Source organism: Semicossyphus pulcher, unplaced genomic scaffold (genome assembly GCF_022749685.1).
Source record: "Semicossyphus pulcher isolate SPU_LCO1_2020_fin unplaced genomic scaffold, fSemPul1.0.p SCAF_17, whole genome shotgun sequence".
In the NCBI taxonomy this organism is placed as follows: domain Eukaryota; kingdom Metazoa; phylum Chordata; class Actinopteri; order Labriformes; family Labridae; genus Semicossyphus; species Semicossyphus pulcher.
In genome coordinates, this window is record NW_027211681.1 from 17,658,901 (window position 1) to 17,674,425 (window position 15,525).

Here is a 15,525-nt window from a genome sequence, read left to right on the forward strand (position 1 = left end):
ACCTAGACCAAAGCCTTGGCCTAACCTGACGGCTAACATTTGTTAAATCTCTTTTAATGTCTAGTTTTGTGTGTAATCACGTGTGTGTTTGAGGGGTGGGGAATGTATTTTGTACTCTTTTTACTTTTAATCTAGTCTAGTCTTCTTAGAACGTCTGTGTCTTCCCACAGTTTTCTTATTTTACCAACCTGCCCGGGGACTACAGGTGGAAAAGAGCAATTTGCTGAAACGCGGTGTAATACATCTCTCCTTGTTTTATGTAAGGTTAATGTTCTATGTGCATTGTCCCTGCTCAAATAAAGAAACATAACATTAACATTACAATAAAATAATATACCAAATGACAAAAAGAGACATAAAAGACTACAAAGACACCAAAATGAGAGATTAAAAAACAATCACACCGATAAGCAGAAAAACCCATTCAAAGGAAACAATACACCTACTATGACAGTTTCACTGATGTAGGTGGGGTAGGGGGCTTCAGCATCACTGTGCCCAGGGACCCATTATCTTATGATTTACTGTGCCACATAAACATGCAAAGATTTCTCTTTCTTTCATCATGTACACAATGCTTCAGTTGAAGAGCCATATCTGATTCCGTATGGTACGTACATCTACTCTCTGCTACTTACTGATGGTATGCATTTGCAATAATCTGATATAAAGAACATTATTATATACATAGGTTCAAAGATTGCCACATCAGGGTACTTTTATTAAAAAAATTAAACCGTGCTAAAACAAAAAATGGTAAAGCAGATAGTGCTTAAAGTAGCCAATTAGAACTGGTTATTTTATAAGTGAAGTTAAAGCTCATATTGATGTAAAGGAAAGCCCGCAAACTCCCCATTATATCCAGGTTCTCTGTGGAGAACATTAACAATGTAACAAATATGTAGTGAATTATGAGAGTTATTGCATATCTTTTAATTGAGTGCTTTCCCTCTTTGGGCCGTTGCTGCGTCAGCTGTTCAGCTTTGGGAAAGACTGATTGTGGTGACTTTGATCGCCCTCTTCCTGCTCTCAGCACACATCATGATAAATGGTCCATTTTGGAATCCATAATGGACGCTGATGTAGAAGCACTCATCGCTCTGACATTGAACTGTCTTCTTCTCTCGCTCAGACATATAGTCGTCTCTCAGAGGACTGTCTGTTTCGGATGAGTGTTTGTTCTGTTTTGTTTAGATATTTTAGAATTTAACATGTCTGGTAATTAATGGACACGTCTGTGGACTTAACCGCCTTTCCTCCAGCCTATAATTAACCACCACAGTCATTATCCAAGTTTAATAGCTAATATAAAGATTTATAGCGAGCTAGCATCTAAAGAAAGTGTAATGTGGTTCGACCACCCACGCAGTGCTTAGTCTGTAAAAGTAAAGGCATTCTGATGGTGTGCTTCTACTTCCTGTCTCTAAAATTAAGGAAACATTGTGGTCTCTGACTTCCTCCTTGCCCTCTTCTCTACCATCTAATCTCTGCCGTCTGTCTTGTGAGGAAACGGTTGCATGTAACGTATACAAGACATAATGTGAGCCAGAGAGGGATCGAAGGAGAAGGTAGGAGGGATTTAAGGAAAAAGGGCAGATTGGAGGGGCGTTTGGCTCCCAGATGCCCCTTCCCCTGTGTGAGTGTGTGTGTGTGTGTGTGTCTGGGAGATGACTGTCAGCAGGCGGTGCCTCAGAGAGAGCAGAGAGTAGGGGGAGATGTTTCCAAAGGGGGGCCCAGTCTGTTACCAAAGGGAGGTGGAGATTTACTATCCCACCCAGTCAAAGTGTCTCACTGGTGCTCTGACACACACACATAGACACAACTTCACACACACACTCAGACATACTGCAAACTCTCCACAGGAAACTCTGAGCCATAATGCGAAGGCACCTCAGAGCAGACGGGTGCATTGCTCAAACCAAGTGGGATCCGCTGCGGCTTTGATAGTGCGTTAATTACTCATGTGATGTGATACAGATGTCTGGGGGCTTCAGCCGAAAGTTTGCCTGACGCTTTCCAAGGGGGCCAGGCAGACATTTTAGAAGAGGTAGGTGAAAACCAAACGTATTTATTATTTATGGATGGATCAGTTTGCGTGCTGTCACAGATCCCAGCAGTGTCGTGCTGATGCTAAACTGTGATGCTACTTGAAGGGCTGGCTGCTAAATAGTTCTTTGTGTACTTGGTGACAGCTGGGACTTTGAACAGGAAGAACTCTGGGCTATAAGAGTTGTGACAGGATGAAAAGGGCTTCACTGTGGATGTGACAGTTTGAAACTTTATCTGCTCTTTAGCGGGAGTTTGGTGGAATGAATTACGCTGGTTTAGTCCAGAGAGTTTTTAGTGTGAAGAGGCAGTAAAGGTAAATACATGAATTCATAACAGCAAACCAAGAACCAAAGGAGAATTCAAGGTATAACACTGCTTTCTGTTTTGCCAATTAGACCGTAAAGCTTTTGTTGAAAGCTGCTGACTGGAAATCAACCCTGCAGCACACAAAAAAAAACTCTCTGTTTTGTACCCACATGTTTAAACCTGTCTAAATTAGAAACAGAGGGAGAATGCAAAACTGAGGAAATCAGGGGCTCACATTGAGAACAGCTTGAGAAGACACAAAGCCTCTCTGTGTAGCTGCAACATTATTGACACAAAGACATAACCGAAGGCTCCCTCTTCCAACGACAAACGAGATGCCCAATGCGCTCCGCTCATGCCTCATCTCTTAACTAGCCCTGGCATCCCCCATCTGTGCCCCCTCGGCAAAACCTTTTTGAAGTCTTGAAGAAGTTGTCGTACTTCCTCACAGCTTTTGAAAGGACAGTTTAACTTTCTTATAACTGGCGCGTTTGTTAGATTCAAGCAGTGAAGTTGCTAGATATTTCCCCCCCCTGTATGATGTCTGAGAAATAACCAATCCCCCTCTTGTTATCTGTTCTCTTCTCTCAGCAGTGATATATCGGGACAGTCTTTCAATCAACGAAATCAAAGCGCCAAATGTGTTCCATAATGGGCACCCCGGCTGTGCATATGTTGCTGCTAATGGCCTGTATGGCAGCCAGAGGAATGTGCCAGACAAACAGAGCAGAAGCAGAGGAGGGCTCCCTCGTCCACTCCACCCTCCGCAGCACCACCAGCAGCCCCAGCACGGGGACCAGCCTCCACCTGAGGGCCCGAGGGGCTGATGCGCAAGCCGTGGGATCTGGAAATGCAACCGTCGCAAAGAGGCCGCTACCACCTCCGATGTGCTTTGAAACAACTTCCATTAAGGACTATTTTAAGTACATCAACACCGTCATTTCCATTTTAGTGTTTGTGGTGGGCCTGGTGGGCAACGCCACCCTGCTGAGGATTATTTACCAGAACAAGTGCATGAGGAACGGGCCCAATGCTCTCATTGCAAGTCTGGCACTGGGGGACCTTATCTACATAATCACTGACATACCCATCACTGTATACAAGGTACAGTTACATTTCTTTAAGTAACCTTATTTCTCTCTGAGACAGGTCTCTGTGTTGATATGATGAATTTCAGGAGGTGATACTGGAGATAAAGTGGGATACTACAGACGGGAAAAGGGGGGAATGGGGGGGTAAGGGAGTGTGCAAATAGACGGGAAAGTGTAATCAGTGGGACGCTGTTATCGTCCTCGTGTGGGGAGATTAGTGATGAGAGGAGCGGGGATATGGCTGGCTTCTGTAAACACAGGAATCAGGCTGTAGTCACACATGGCAGTAGCCACGTATTGACCTTGGACATTAGTCATTATCCCTTATCTTAAGATTTTTTTTATTCAAACAGAAAACACTCGGTGCTTAATTAAAGGCTCATCCTTTCTTTGATCCAAATAAAGGTGAGGGGATAATTTTGACGAATACTGTAGTAAAAAATCTCTGATGTTGGTCTTAAATGTCTGTTAAGTCACTATCTATCGCTGAATGAGGTAATGCAATGGTGATTGAGCCTATGAAAGCCTTGTATTTGCAGTATAAAGTATTATTACAGACTGGGTGTCCGTGGCGACTTTTCAGGAAAAAATCACAAGCTAGTTAGTGACGTGTTTTCCATCACCCAGCAGTGGTTGGTCTGCCAGAGAGGGTAGGCGGAGCTAAGCGGCTGCTTTGCCAGTCTCAGCAAGTAGGTGCCGCCAAAGAGAACGAATCTTCAAGAATACCACTTTAAATAAGTGTGTTGTTTATTCCTGTTTTTATGTTTGTATTATATCTGATGTAAACAAACCTAACAGTATCAGAAAACATCAAAGAAAAGTCCACAGCAGAAGCATCAGGAATAACCCCAACATAAACAGGATCACAGTGGGTTAAGAAAAACACAGTTTTTCCTTCTTTGCAGATGATACCCTGATTTATCTTTGGAAGCATTATAAATCAATCCCTGCAGTTCTGAATATATACATATATATTGTCTTACCTTTAAATATCCTCCAAAATATGTCCATAATAGTCCAAAAAGATCAAGAAGATTTGAAGAAATGACCTCCTTACTGAGTTCTTTCGTCGGGAGAATCAAAGTTATAAAAAATAACAACTGTGCTCGTTTAGGTTAGCAATTTCAAAACCTTAAAAAAAGTGAGTGACCGCTGGTTTAAATTTTGTGTTCTGATTTTTAGTGACTCTAACTAATGTGTTTACCTTTGCACCCCGGATTGTGCCTTTAAAATATGAGGCGTTTAATGATGACAGATTACGCTCGGGGCTGCTGCCTTGGGTTGATTAATACCAGTAAATAGTGTCGTGCTTCGTATAATAACCAAGAAGGATGGCACAATGAAGCAATAAGTCAACTTGATCAGTCCAGTGCATTATGGGACGCCATGTTACGAGAAAAATGAGTAAGCCACCTGGTTAGAATTAACATGGGACTTTGAGGGCAAAGCGACTTTGAAGTCTGCGCAGCACATGTGAAAAAAAGGAAACAAATCTTACAGGAGGAAGGGGGGTGAAGTTTACGCACAAACAAAGACAGAGCCACGTCTACAATGCTGAAGCCATGTTGAGGCCCCTCGTTCCCATCCTCAGGCTGAGACAGTTGTTTCCAAAAATAATCAGCTACTTATACACTAAAAGCAGTGACACGGGCCTCTTTCCTCTCTGCTGCTCTTCTGCGCTCCTGGGAAACTTAAACAGCAGGAGTAAACAATAAAAAGCCAGGAAGCACCGTGAACTTCTTCCTTTAGCTTCAGCTTTGGGAAAACTTGTTCAACGCAGGAGGAAAAGTGTCCAGTCCACTGCGAGGGAAACAAAGACCTCAACTCACACGGCCTTGACTTCATTTCCTAAGGGAAGTAATATGATAAGAGGTTGTGGAAGTGGCTCTGAGTTGTAAGAGTTCAGAGTTTATATGTTTGCGGGTGATGTGAACAGTTTATCAGCTGATGAGCTCCATATGGTCCGAGTTGGACTGAACTCCCTCTGACGTGGTGATGACGTGGAGCGCTCTTTGATGTGCTCTGGTCTGCTGGAAAATTGCCTTAAATAGATGTTAATGATGGTCAGCATGAATTCAGTAACAAAACAGGGATTGACAGTCAGCTCCCTAAAGACAGAATTCAGTGATTTAATAACAATTGATACTGTTGTACACATGATGAATGTTAGCATGTACAGTAACTGTGACATAAACAAAAAATGTTTTTTCCACCAGCTCCTGGCGCAGCGCTTTCCCTTTGACGACGGTCCTGCTAGCCTGTATCTGTGCAAGCTGCTGCCCTTCCTGCAGAAAGCCTCTGTCGGCATCACCGTCCTCAACCTGTGTGCCCTCAGCGTGGACAGGTCGGTGCTTTCACACCACGCACAACTCAAATTAAGCACTTTGACATGCTTTTGTCAGCCCACAAAAAGGTCCTTACTATACGTCTTAAAGTGAAAGCTGAAATCCTGTTCAGTGTACATTAAACATTCCAGTAATTTTTCTGTTTGTTCCTGCGTGTTACAAAGTAAAAGTGCTAAAAGAATAAAGTTTTACTGACTTATCTACTTACTTACATTTTGGTGGTGTTAGATTGAATTGGTTGGTGGCTAAACTTCCTGTACATACCAAAGAGTTTCTTTTTCTCTCAAAGGTTTTATTTGTGTTTTTATCATCCTGCTGGAACCCTATCAAAGCAGCAGCTTTCCATGAAAGTCACATGGTTTTGTAAAGCCAGCGCCCTGTTTTTACACGTCCAAGAGATTGAAAGGATTATTTAGCTGGCAAACAAGGTCTATTTATACAGCACCTTTCACAGACAACCGTGGCAAAGTGCGTCAAAAAAATAAAACACCTGAGAAGATGTGCAAGATATTTTTTGGGGGGAAAGCAGATACTATTGCACAACATTTTAGACGGCATCCATTCATCCATTATCTATACCGCTTATCCCGTTCAGGGTCGCAGCAGGGCTGGAGCCTTTCCCAGCTGTCATTGGGCGAGAGGCGGAGTACACCCTGGATTGATCGCCAGGCAATCTCACATAGACACAGACAACCTGCCACGCTCACATTCATACCTACGGGCAGTTTTACAGTCATTTAAGCTAATGAACATGTCTTCGGACTGTGGGAGGAAGCTGGAGTATCTGGAGGGAACCCACGCATGCTCGGGGAGAACATGCAGACTCCACACAGAAAGGCCCCGCTATGTTCTAACCGGGATTCGAACGAGGAACCGCCTGTGAGCGCGAACATCACTGTGCAGCCGCATCCAAAACACTGGAGAGAAAATAAATCAAATTTGCTTTCAAAAATACATTTTTAATGATTTCAGTTTAACGGCATGTTGATCCGTGTAGTTGTGCTAATGATAATCACTTTCAGGAAGGGTCTAATGACGCATGCTCACTGGGACGTGATTTATCTCTCTGCCTTTATATCTGTTGCCTTAGTGTTGAAAACTTTTCGGGACGGGCTTCTTTAATGGAATCATCTGGATTCATTTATTTTATATGCAGCATTAAATGTATGACATATCCACTTTCAACTCTATATAGGAAGTTAGTATCAAAAGCTCCATCTAGTATCTTTTTAATAGTACCTTAATAGAAATTCCTCAATGAATAAATGATGATCATAAAGTGCAGAAGCTCAGTGTCATCCTACTTCACGCACTATAGACAAAACTTAAGAGATAAGAGGCCTCGCTCGCCTGCTCTGAAGCTCCAAGGTTCAACTAGGCAGACATATTTAATGACCTCTATTATGAGAAAAAGACTGCAGGGCTGCACGGGTGCGTTCAAAAGCAGATGTTTGTGCGCGCGCGTGTGTGTGTGCTTGAGACTCTTTTGTATCTTTTCAATGTTGGAGGAAGAGAAAAAGGTGGCTACATTACCACTTAGTAAAATATAAATGCCGCCATGTTGTTCAACAGAGAAATTCAAATGTGTCATGAAAAATATATTGTTTTTGCCATAAAATCTTGATGCAGGATTTTACTAAAACATTTCGACAAGTGGTTTCCATTAATGAAACAAACAAGCAAACAAGGATTCAGTGCACGAGGAAACACGAGCCAACAGACAGACCTCTCTGCCAACATGGGCCGGTCTGTTTGGAGGCTTCACAAAAATATAAATATTAGATATTTAAAATAAACAATTGATCATCTCTCCTCATCAATTTCTTAACATTCTGATATTCTTTGCTGACTGAGCGGTTTGTTGTGTTTGGTGTGCTGCCATGCATAGAGAAAATGTTAGCTTTGTCGGTCAGGAGAGGAAATGATGACTCTACTGATTTCTGTTTAATGACTGTGAGCAGCTGAACTGCTGCAGCCCTGTTTCAATTAATTAACAAGCTTTTGTTTTTATATTATGGTTATAATTTAACATTTTATACCTTTGAATTTAAATGTGCTTATTGTATCCCAGGAGCGCCATATATCACTTATGCTGCAGTAACTTACTATCGTCTTATCACATCAATTTAATCTTGTACATTTCTTTCCGTCTCAATTGTGCGAAAAAGTAATAATAATACAAAATGCAAGATAATACAAATCATACAAAACATGGTGTTGGAGGGTGAGAAAGCAGAGATACACCAAACAAAGAAAACAAATAAGAGACGCCATCTTGTTGGGGCTTCTCTAGTAGCCAGCGGTTAGCGATAAAGAAGGCCTTCAGCAACTTGAGAAACGAGAATAGAGTTGGAGTTGAGTGCCGACTTCTATGACTGGATAGTTGGCTGCACATTCATGTAGATGTTTGTTTATGGAGACTGATAAAAGCTAAATCATCATCATCATCAGATGAGCGCCGATGGGAGCTGGGATGTCATTATGGTGAATTACATTCCGCCCTTTTCGCTCTCCGCAGGGACTGTTTTTCCTGCATGCAACCAAGGCCTGTGGATACGCGATTGGCTAATAATACTCGGCCAACAAATAGAAAACAGACTTTCAGAGTCTACATTTTTATGCATTAATGAGGAAGTGAAGGTTGAAATGGGGAAGCTTTTGGGCAACGCTTTAGCTCAGCGGTTAGATTGTGTGTCACGTTTACAGAGGTTATAGTCCTTAGACCCTCAAAAGCCCTTTTTACACTTCGGTTCCGCCTCAGCGCTGTGAAGAAGCTCCGCCGTCATTGCAGCCATTGTCTTTTTACATTGGACCAAGCAACGGCGGCTTTTCCATTCTCTCTTCCCCTGTTTCCGACACTATCCACTGTCCTCTCAATGTCAATAAAGGCACAAAAAAGGCTTAAATGGGGGGGCATGTACCATATCTAAATGTGCACCTGGGAGTGTGTGTTGTATGTATGTCTTTGTCGTGGTATGAAAGTGGGATGGGGGGGTTAAGGACCTGCCGTCAGTGCATGGGACTGGAGCTCCACTGCAGATGAGGGGTGTCTAATAAACTTCAATACGTCTTATCTATCTGTGCCTCTGTCTCTGCCCCTCACAGATACCGTGCTGTAGCATCCTGGAGCAGGGTTCAGGGCGTGGGCATCCCTCTCCTGACCGTCATCGAGATTTTTTCCATTTGGGTGCTGTCCCTCTTACTCGCCGTGCCCGAGGCTATCGGCTTCGACATGATCACCTTCAATCACAACAACAAAACCTTCCGCACCTGCATGCTAAACCCCAAGAGCGACTTCATGAAAGTACGTTGTCAACATTACCCTTATCATTTTTGGATAAGTAAAATGTCATCTAATGTTGCTGTGTCCCAGTGTTTTGCTTGTACTGAGGCCAGGATGTGCTGTGTAATAGTACATTGTGTTTAAGTACTCGTATGGAGGGGGTTTCATTTTGCAATAAGGAGACAAAACATTATTGGTCTAATGAGATAGGAAGCCCAGCTGCAGAGACACTACTCAAAGTGAAAGTACAAGTCCAGCTTAATATTTCCATTGTTTTAAAAGCATGTGTTGTTTGTTGGTAGGTTGTTTTTAATGGCCAGCTGGCACACTTATGTGCTATTTTGGGTGTATATTTCTGGAGCATTCATGCAATAGTTAAATCAATCAACATTTCCTGCTCGGGTAATACATTATTAAGACAATTAGAGTGCACTGATACACAAGGTTGAGCCACTCCACCCGAATTCTTCTTTAAAGCCAGGAGAGTATTTTAAAGTTGTAATCTCTAAGATCTCAGTTTTGTTCTCTTTGGCGCCACCTATGGCGATAAACGGTAATTGCAGGAGCACACTTCCCAGATATCCAGACAGTGTTGCATGTGTGACGTCCACGGTTGGCTCCGGTTGTAACTCTTGATTTTCCTCGCTGACGGTCTCTTTCCTTTTTAGACTGTTTGCCTTCATCTGAGCGTCGACTTTGTTTCTTTTTCTTTGGATTTTCACTTATTTTTGAAGTGGTATCTGTGGTCATCGATCTTTTCTTTCTTTGTTCAGCCATAGTAGATTACTGTTTACTCGCAACACATGCAGAGACGGGAAAAGCAGCCGCTTAGCTCCGCCTACCCTCTCTGGCAGACCAACCACTGCTGGGTGAAAACGCGTCACTAACTGGGCGCCGCTTGTGATTTTTTCTGCGAAAGTCACCACAGTCACCCAGTCCGTAATATTTCAAATGCAAAGGCTTTCATCAGTGGGCCATAGGCTCAATCACCATTGTGTTACCTTATTCAGTGATAGATAGTGACTTAACAGACATTTATTAAATGAAAATCTTCAAGATTATTAGTTTAATCCAACAAGATTTTGAGTGCAGTATCACTTTAAGACTCAAACTTAGTCTACTTGCTCCTTCCAAGAGATTGTGGCCTTTTTCACATCCTCTGAGCACATAATTGATTGGAGGCCAAGTGCAATTACTGAGGCCTTAAACGTGGGGGCTCAAGCTGAGCCACATGCGCACAAAATGTCTCACTCAGATATCATAATTTTTCTCTTTAAAATGTGTCTAATTTCTGCCAAAACTCTGAGTGGATCTGCAAACAAGACATTAATGTTTTGGCTTCCATGGAAGTTGTGAAACAAAGTTATGGAGTTTGTAGGATTTTGAAATAGTGGAATTTTGGAAGTGGAAGTTTTTGTTTTGAACCACAGAAAGCCAGATGTGCCAGAAGGGGCTTGTTTTCAGACTCGCTACACTACATAGAGCACACATGTGGCACTCGCATGGATGAAAATGATTTGGAGTACAGGGGTAGTCTGGTGCCAGTTTACCTCTGGGTCAGATTCAAGTATAAAAGATTCTTATTACCAGGATCACACTTGCTCAGACAAATAATTTCAACAGTATAGGGTCACACTTTGAGATCAACAACAGCAGCTGTTGCCAAACATTTTAAAGCGATTAGACCCCTTTTAGATAGATGGAGGTGCAATGGGAGCCTTTGGGGAGAATGACTGAAAATGAGCAGAAGGTCTGAGGAAGGCTAGATCTATATAGATATTATTTTCTTTTCAAAGTAACAGAGTCATTTATTTAAGTTAAAGTGAGACTTATTGTTTTACATCTGATTGTTGCCCTGCAGTTCTACATAGACATTAAGGACTGGTGGCTCTTTGGCTGCTACTTCTGTGTACCTCTCGCCTGCACGGCTGTGTTCTACACCCTGATGACCTGCGAGATGCTCAACCACAGGAACGGCAGCCTGAGGATAGCCCTCAGTGAGCACCTCAAACAGGTATCTCTAACTAATAACGACGTCATAAAGCCCTCAAATCTAATAAAACGTAAATAATATCAGGTGTTTACTACCTAATTGAATTTGTGAATTTTGAATGTTTGCAACTTTTTTGATGGAGTAAAATAAATCCACATTAAAATCTTTTTTTTTTTCCGTCTGCAGAGAAGGGAGGTGGCCAAAGCTGTCTTCTGCCTCGTCCTCATCTTTGCCCTCTGCTGGTTCCCCCTGCACCTCAGCAGGATCATTAAGAAGATGGTTTACCTCCCGAATGATAAGAGGCGCTGTGAGCTGCTCAGGTGAGTTAGTGGTAGAACAACCTGCTTCAACAAAAGTTATTTTAACGTGTAAAGGCAACAGGGTAAGCTGATACGAGACAAAAACTATACCTGTGATTTCGCCGTTATTCTGTATTAGTTCAGTTCAAGTTTTCGCCAATACATGCTGCTGAAAATTACATAAACAAAAGGTTTTAAATGGCCTCTGTTGTTCTCTATAAATACAATGATAATCTCCTCTTCTTTCTTACTTTCAGTTTCCTGTTGATCATGAATTATGTTGGAATGAACCTCGCAACAATCAACTCCTGCATAAACCCCATTATCCTCTACTTTGTCAGCAAGAAGTTTAAAAACTGCTTCAAGGTACAGCACGTCCCTACAACACATGTACATTAATGTGGTTACCACTCACTCTTAATCCCTCCCTCCCTCACTCACTCACTCAACACACACAAACACGCACTCACACTGGAGACTTCTGGCCAGTAAAGAAAACAGTGAACTTTATCAATGACACAGAGGATATGACTGTGATGACATTCCATTAGCAACATGTAAAAGCAGCTCAGTGATTTATGTATACACTTTGTATAGCTGAGGTCAAACACTGTAAAAGTCTGTCAGAGGGGCCGGGGCTGGAGATTAACCATGTCTCAAGTTTGCACGTTAAAGGGGTTGTGGTAGGAAGGTGGGTGAGCAAATGATGGACTAGCGACACATATGGGAGAACGTCTTGGGAGAAAACACCATTTTAAAGGAAATACTTTCCCTCGCCTTCTTGCAGATCACACCATTAAGATCTTATCAGACCGTTAAATGGCCCGTTAACAGTTGTAATCACCACCATTAGAGCGGTTCAGACCGGGCAAGCTGCACCGACCAAATAGTGCACCATCATTAACCAACAAATCCGCAACAACAAGCAGAACGTCAACGGAGCTTCGTCTTTATTGAGCGTGGTGAACGTTGTGAACTGGCCTCTGTAAGGCTTAGCCACAAATCAACAAGTTTAGATGATGGTTTTGGTTCAAATACAGGGCTGTAATGACACTGTGAAAGAAGGAAATTAAGTGGCGTTACCTACGTTACCTACCTAAGTTTAAAAGAAAATAACTTTTGTTCTCACACAGAACTCAAACTGCAGGGTCCTTGTTGAAAGTAGGGCCCTACTACCTCAAATTTAGGCTCCAGATAACATTTAATAGACTGATAACACCGGAAAGCTTTATATAGCCAGAAGCCAGTTAGCCCTGCTTACCATAGAGACCGTCCACACACAAGGTGGTCTTTCGTGTCTACATGAGGCCTATCGGGCTTTCATTTAACTCTTATGTAAACCCATTGGCTGTAATATTAAATGCTGAAAGGAACTGCCATGATTGACGTCGTAGAAAGACCACGAAACTCTGCTTGTTGTTGAATAACCCTGACCCCTAACCCCTAACCCCAACCCTAATCAAAAGTCCAGTTGAGTTTAGTTTTGTGCCTAAACCAAACCAAACAGAGCGGCTCACATTAGCAAAGTGTGAGAAAGGAACAAAAACAGACTTGTGCGTCTGTTTTAGACAGTTTTACAGTTTACGACTGGTCTAAAGAACTTGTTGTCTCAGCCAAGAAGTAGCTCAGCCACTTGAGACCTACCTGAAATGTACAAATTGTCGGCGTCACTTTTTCACCTTTGCTATTGCATGAGTTAAGCAAGACGTAAGTTATTAAGTAAGCTTTAGAGGAGCTAGTATTTATTTTCTTTTACCTTTGGAAAGAGTTCTGCTAGCGTTTTCCACCATCACTCTTTATGCTAAGCTAATATTATATCATCAGGCATCTCTGCTCTTAAGAGCGGTATCTTTTAGCTCACCACAATTTGCAAGATAATAAAGTATGTCTCCCAAAATGTCGAGCTACTGTTACTAATGTTTCCCTCTTTTCTCTTCCCGTGTTCTTCCAGTCGTGTTTGTGCTGCTGGTGTTACTCTGAGAACCAGCTGAGCAGCATCGGACCCATGAACGGTACCAGTATCCAGTATAAGAGCCCAGAGCCCAACAACCTCCATACTGATCGCAGCATCAGGAAGGACAGCGACTGATCACTCAACTAAGGAATATTTTCTCGCACTTCCATATATCAGCTTTTAAAATGCAATGTACGCTCACCCTGAAATACATACATCAAAAAGACTATAAATTCACCTCCTTAGGACAACTGAAGCAACGTATGGCAGGGATGGATGGGGAACTGGAGTCAAAAGGAACAAACAATGGATTTGGTACACAATGCTCTGAAGTTGCCCTGGCCTCTCAGTGGGAAGAAACTTCATAAAATAAACTCCTTGTATTCCCACACCCAATGACAGTAACACTGCAGCGTGAGAGAAGAAAGGAGGGAGTGGGGTGAGGAGGAGGAGGACTAATCTTTAACAGGATGCAGCTGAACAGTGACTATAAATTACCCTCAATCAGTAGCTGAGCGTGCTATTCCTGTAAAGGGCAACACTACTGGGAAGGATGCACAAAGCTACAGGAAGGAAAAGCAGACTGCTCGCTGTCAGAGGGGATGATGGGAGATGAGTTCTGTACCCAAGAGTTCACTACTCATTGACGTTGGAAAACAGGAAAGTATGTTACTGACTGGAGCAAGAATTAATATTCCAGTTGACATGCGAGCTGTTGTACAGAGTATTTTACTCGCGCTCATTATACATTGAACTACTTTGTGGTGTAAAAAGAAGAATTTGAGAATTGCAACATATTGGACTCCTACTGCTTGACAAAAACTTCCTCTGATTCATCAGGAAAAAAGGGAAGAATGAATATTTACAAAAGACGCAACCTTACACCTGCAAACCTACTATTTCTGCTAAATGTACAAACGATCCACATACTCCAGGCTGCCATTAATGGTAGATTTCACTAGAGAATCATATCAGTTTCAGAATAAGCCAAAATATACTGGCAGAATAAAGTACAGGGTTGCAAGTGTAGCAGATAAGGCAAAACTCTGTATTTTCATAGCACAGGTCAAGCAAATGATTAAGTGATGCATAATGACGGGTCTGATATCACGTTGGACCAAAAACTGTGAATTTTACCAGATATAATCAACAATAGCCGACCTGTGACTTAACTGTGTGTATAACCTATGGAATATAAATATAAATGGTATCCACTTTTATAAAGTGTTGTTCTGCAGGTATATTAAGTGTTTTACCTGTGTAATGAAAAAGGCAGATATGTTTTTAATGGTGGTGGTTAACGCATCAAATATCAAAATTTAACGTTGGGCATTTTGCTTAGTGGCTTTGTTGCTAAGAGAGAGAGACAAGAAGACCGTAACCACTCCCATGTAAAGAGCTAAAGCTAGCTAAAGACAGTTAGCTTTGCCTAACTGGAAAGAGGGGAAAGCTAGCAAGCTAACAGCCAGCCAAACAAAACTCACAACTAAAATGCTATATCTAGTTAGCGTAATCTGTCCGTAATCTGTAAACTACAGTGTTAATGTGGTAATTTTCCTGGTTAGCTACAGCCCAACGGCTAACAGGCTGTGCAAATGACGGTATATTCAGCAGCTAACTAGCCACTGGCTTTAGCTAAGCTTCAAAAACCACAAATAAGATATTAGAAGTTATTTTGTGAGCTTTAGGGATGTTGACAGGTGGATACTGTCAAACTCAGAGCAAAGCTAGCTGTTTTCCCCAGTTTCTATTATGCTAAACTAGCTTACTGGCTCTAGCTTCATCTTCAATGGGTAGAGACAGTTCAAATTTGTAACAAATTTTCTGCAAGTGAAGAAGGGCATTTCCAAATAATATCTTTTTTTTGTGTGTAAATCATCTACCAAACTACTATACTGCCTTACACTATTTGATATGTGAACACATGTAAACCTGTGTTTGAACGTATGTTAGCACGTGTGTGAGTGCCGTGTGTATAATTACTTGCACTTCTTTTGTTGGAGTGTTTTGCACACTTGTGTACGGAAGAACAGGCCATATCTGTACAGTATTATTTTACCACTATCCATCAAAGCCTTTCATAATAATCTGTAAAATAAAATGAATTTATACGTTTGTTTTAATTGATTTAACATGTAAATGCTGCTGCTTATACCAATAAATCAATTTCCATCTCCACTGTAGGGAGCAAGGAGGTTTATTTCA

General features: G+C 41.9%; 1 protein-coding gene across 2 annotated transcripts; it reads left to right on the forward strand.

Annotated features, from left to right (window-relative positions):
* The first annotated feature begins 1,821 nt into the window (after positions 1-1,821).
* ednraa (endothelin receptor type Aa) lies at positions 1,822-15,525 on the forward strand. 2 transcript variants are annotated; one of them, XM_069665761.1, is made up of 8 exons: positions 1,822-2,047; positions 2,947-3,459; positions 5,663-5,790; positions 8,897-9,095; positions 10,936-11,088; positions 11,254-11,387; positions 11,624-11,732; positions 13,318-15,525. In XM_069665761.1, exons 2-8 carry the CDS (start codon positions 2,995-2,997, stop codon positions 13,453-13,455), a joined length of 1,326 nt encoding a protein of 441 aa, XP_069521862.1. In that variant the 5' UTR covers positions 1,822-2,047; positions 2,947-2,994; the 3' UTR covers positions 13,456-15,525. The 2 variants fall into 2 exon arrangements, with proteins under 2 accessions (XP_069521862.1, XP_069521863.1); XM_069665762.1 differs by having other exon boundaries at positions 2,950-3,459.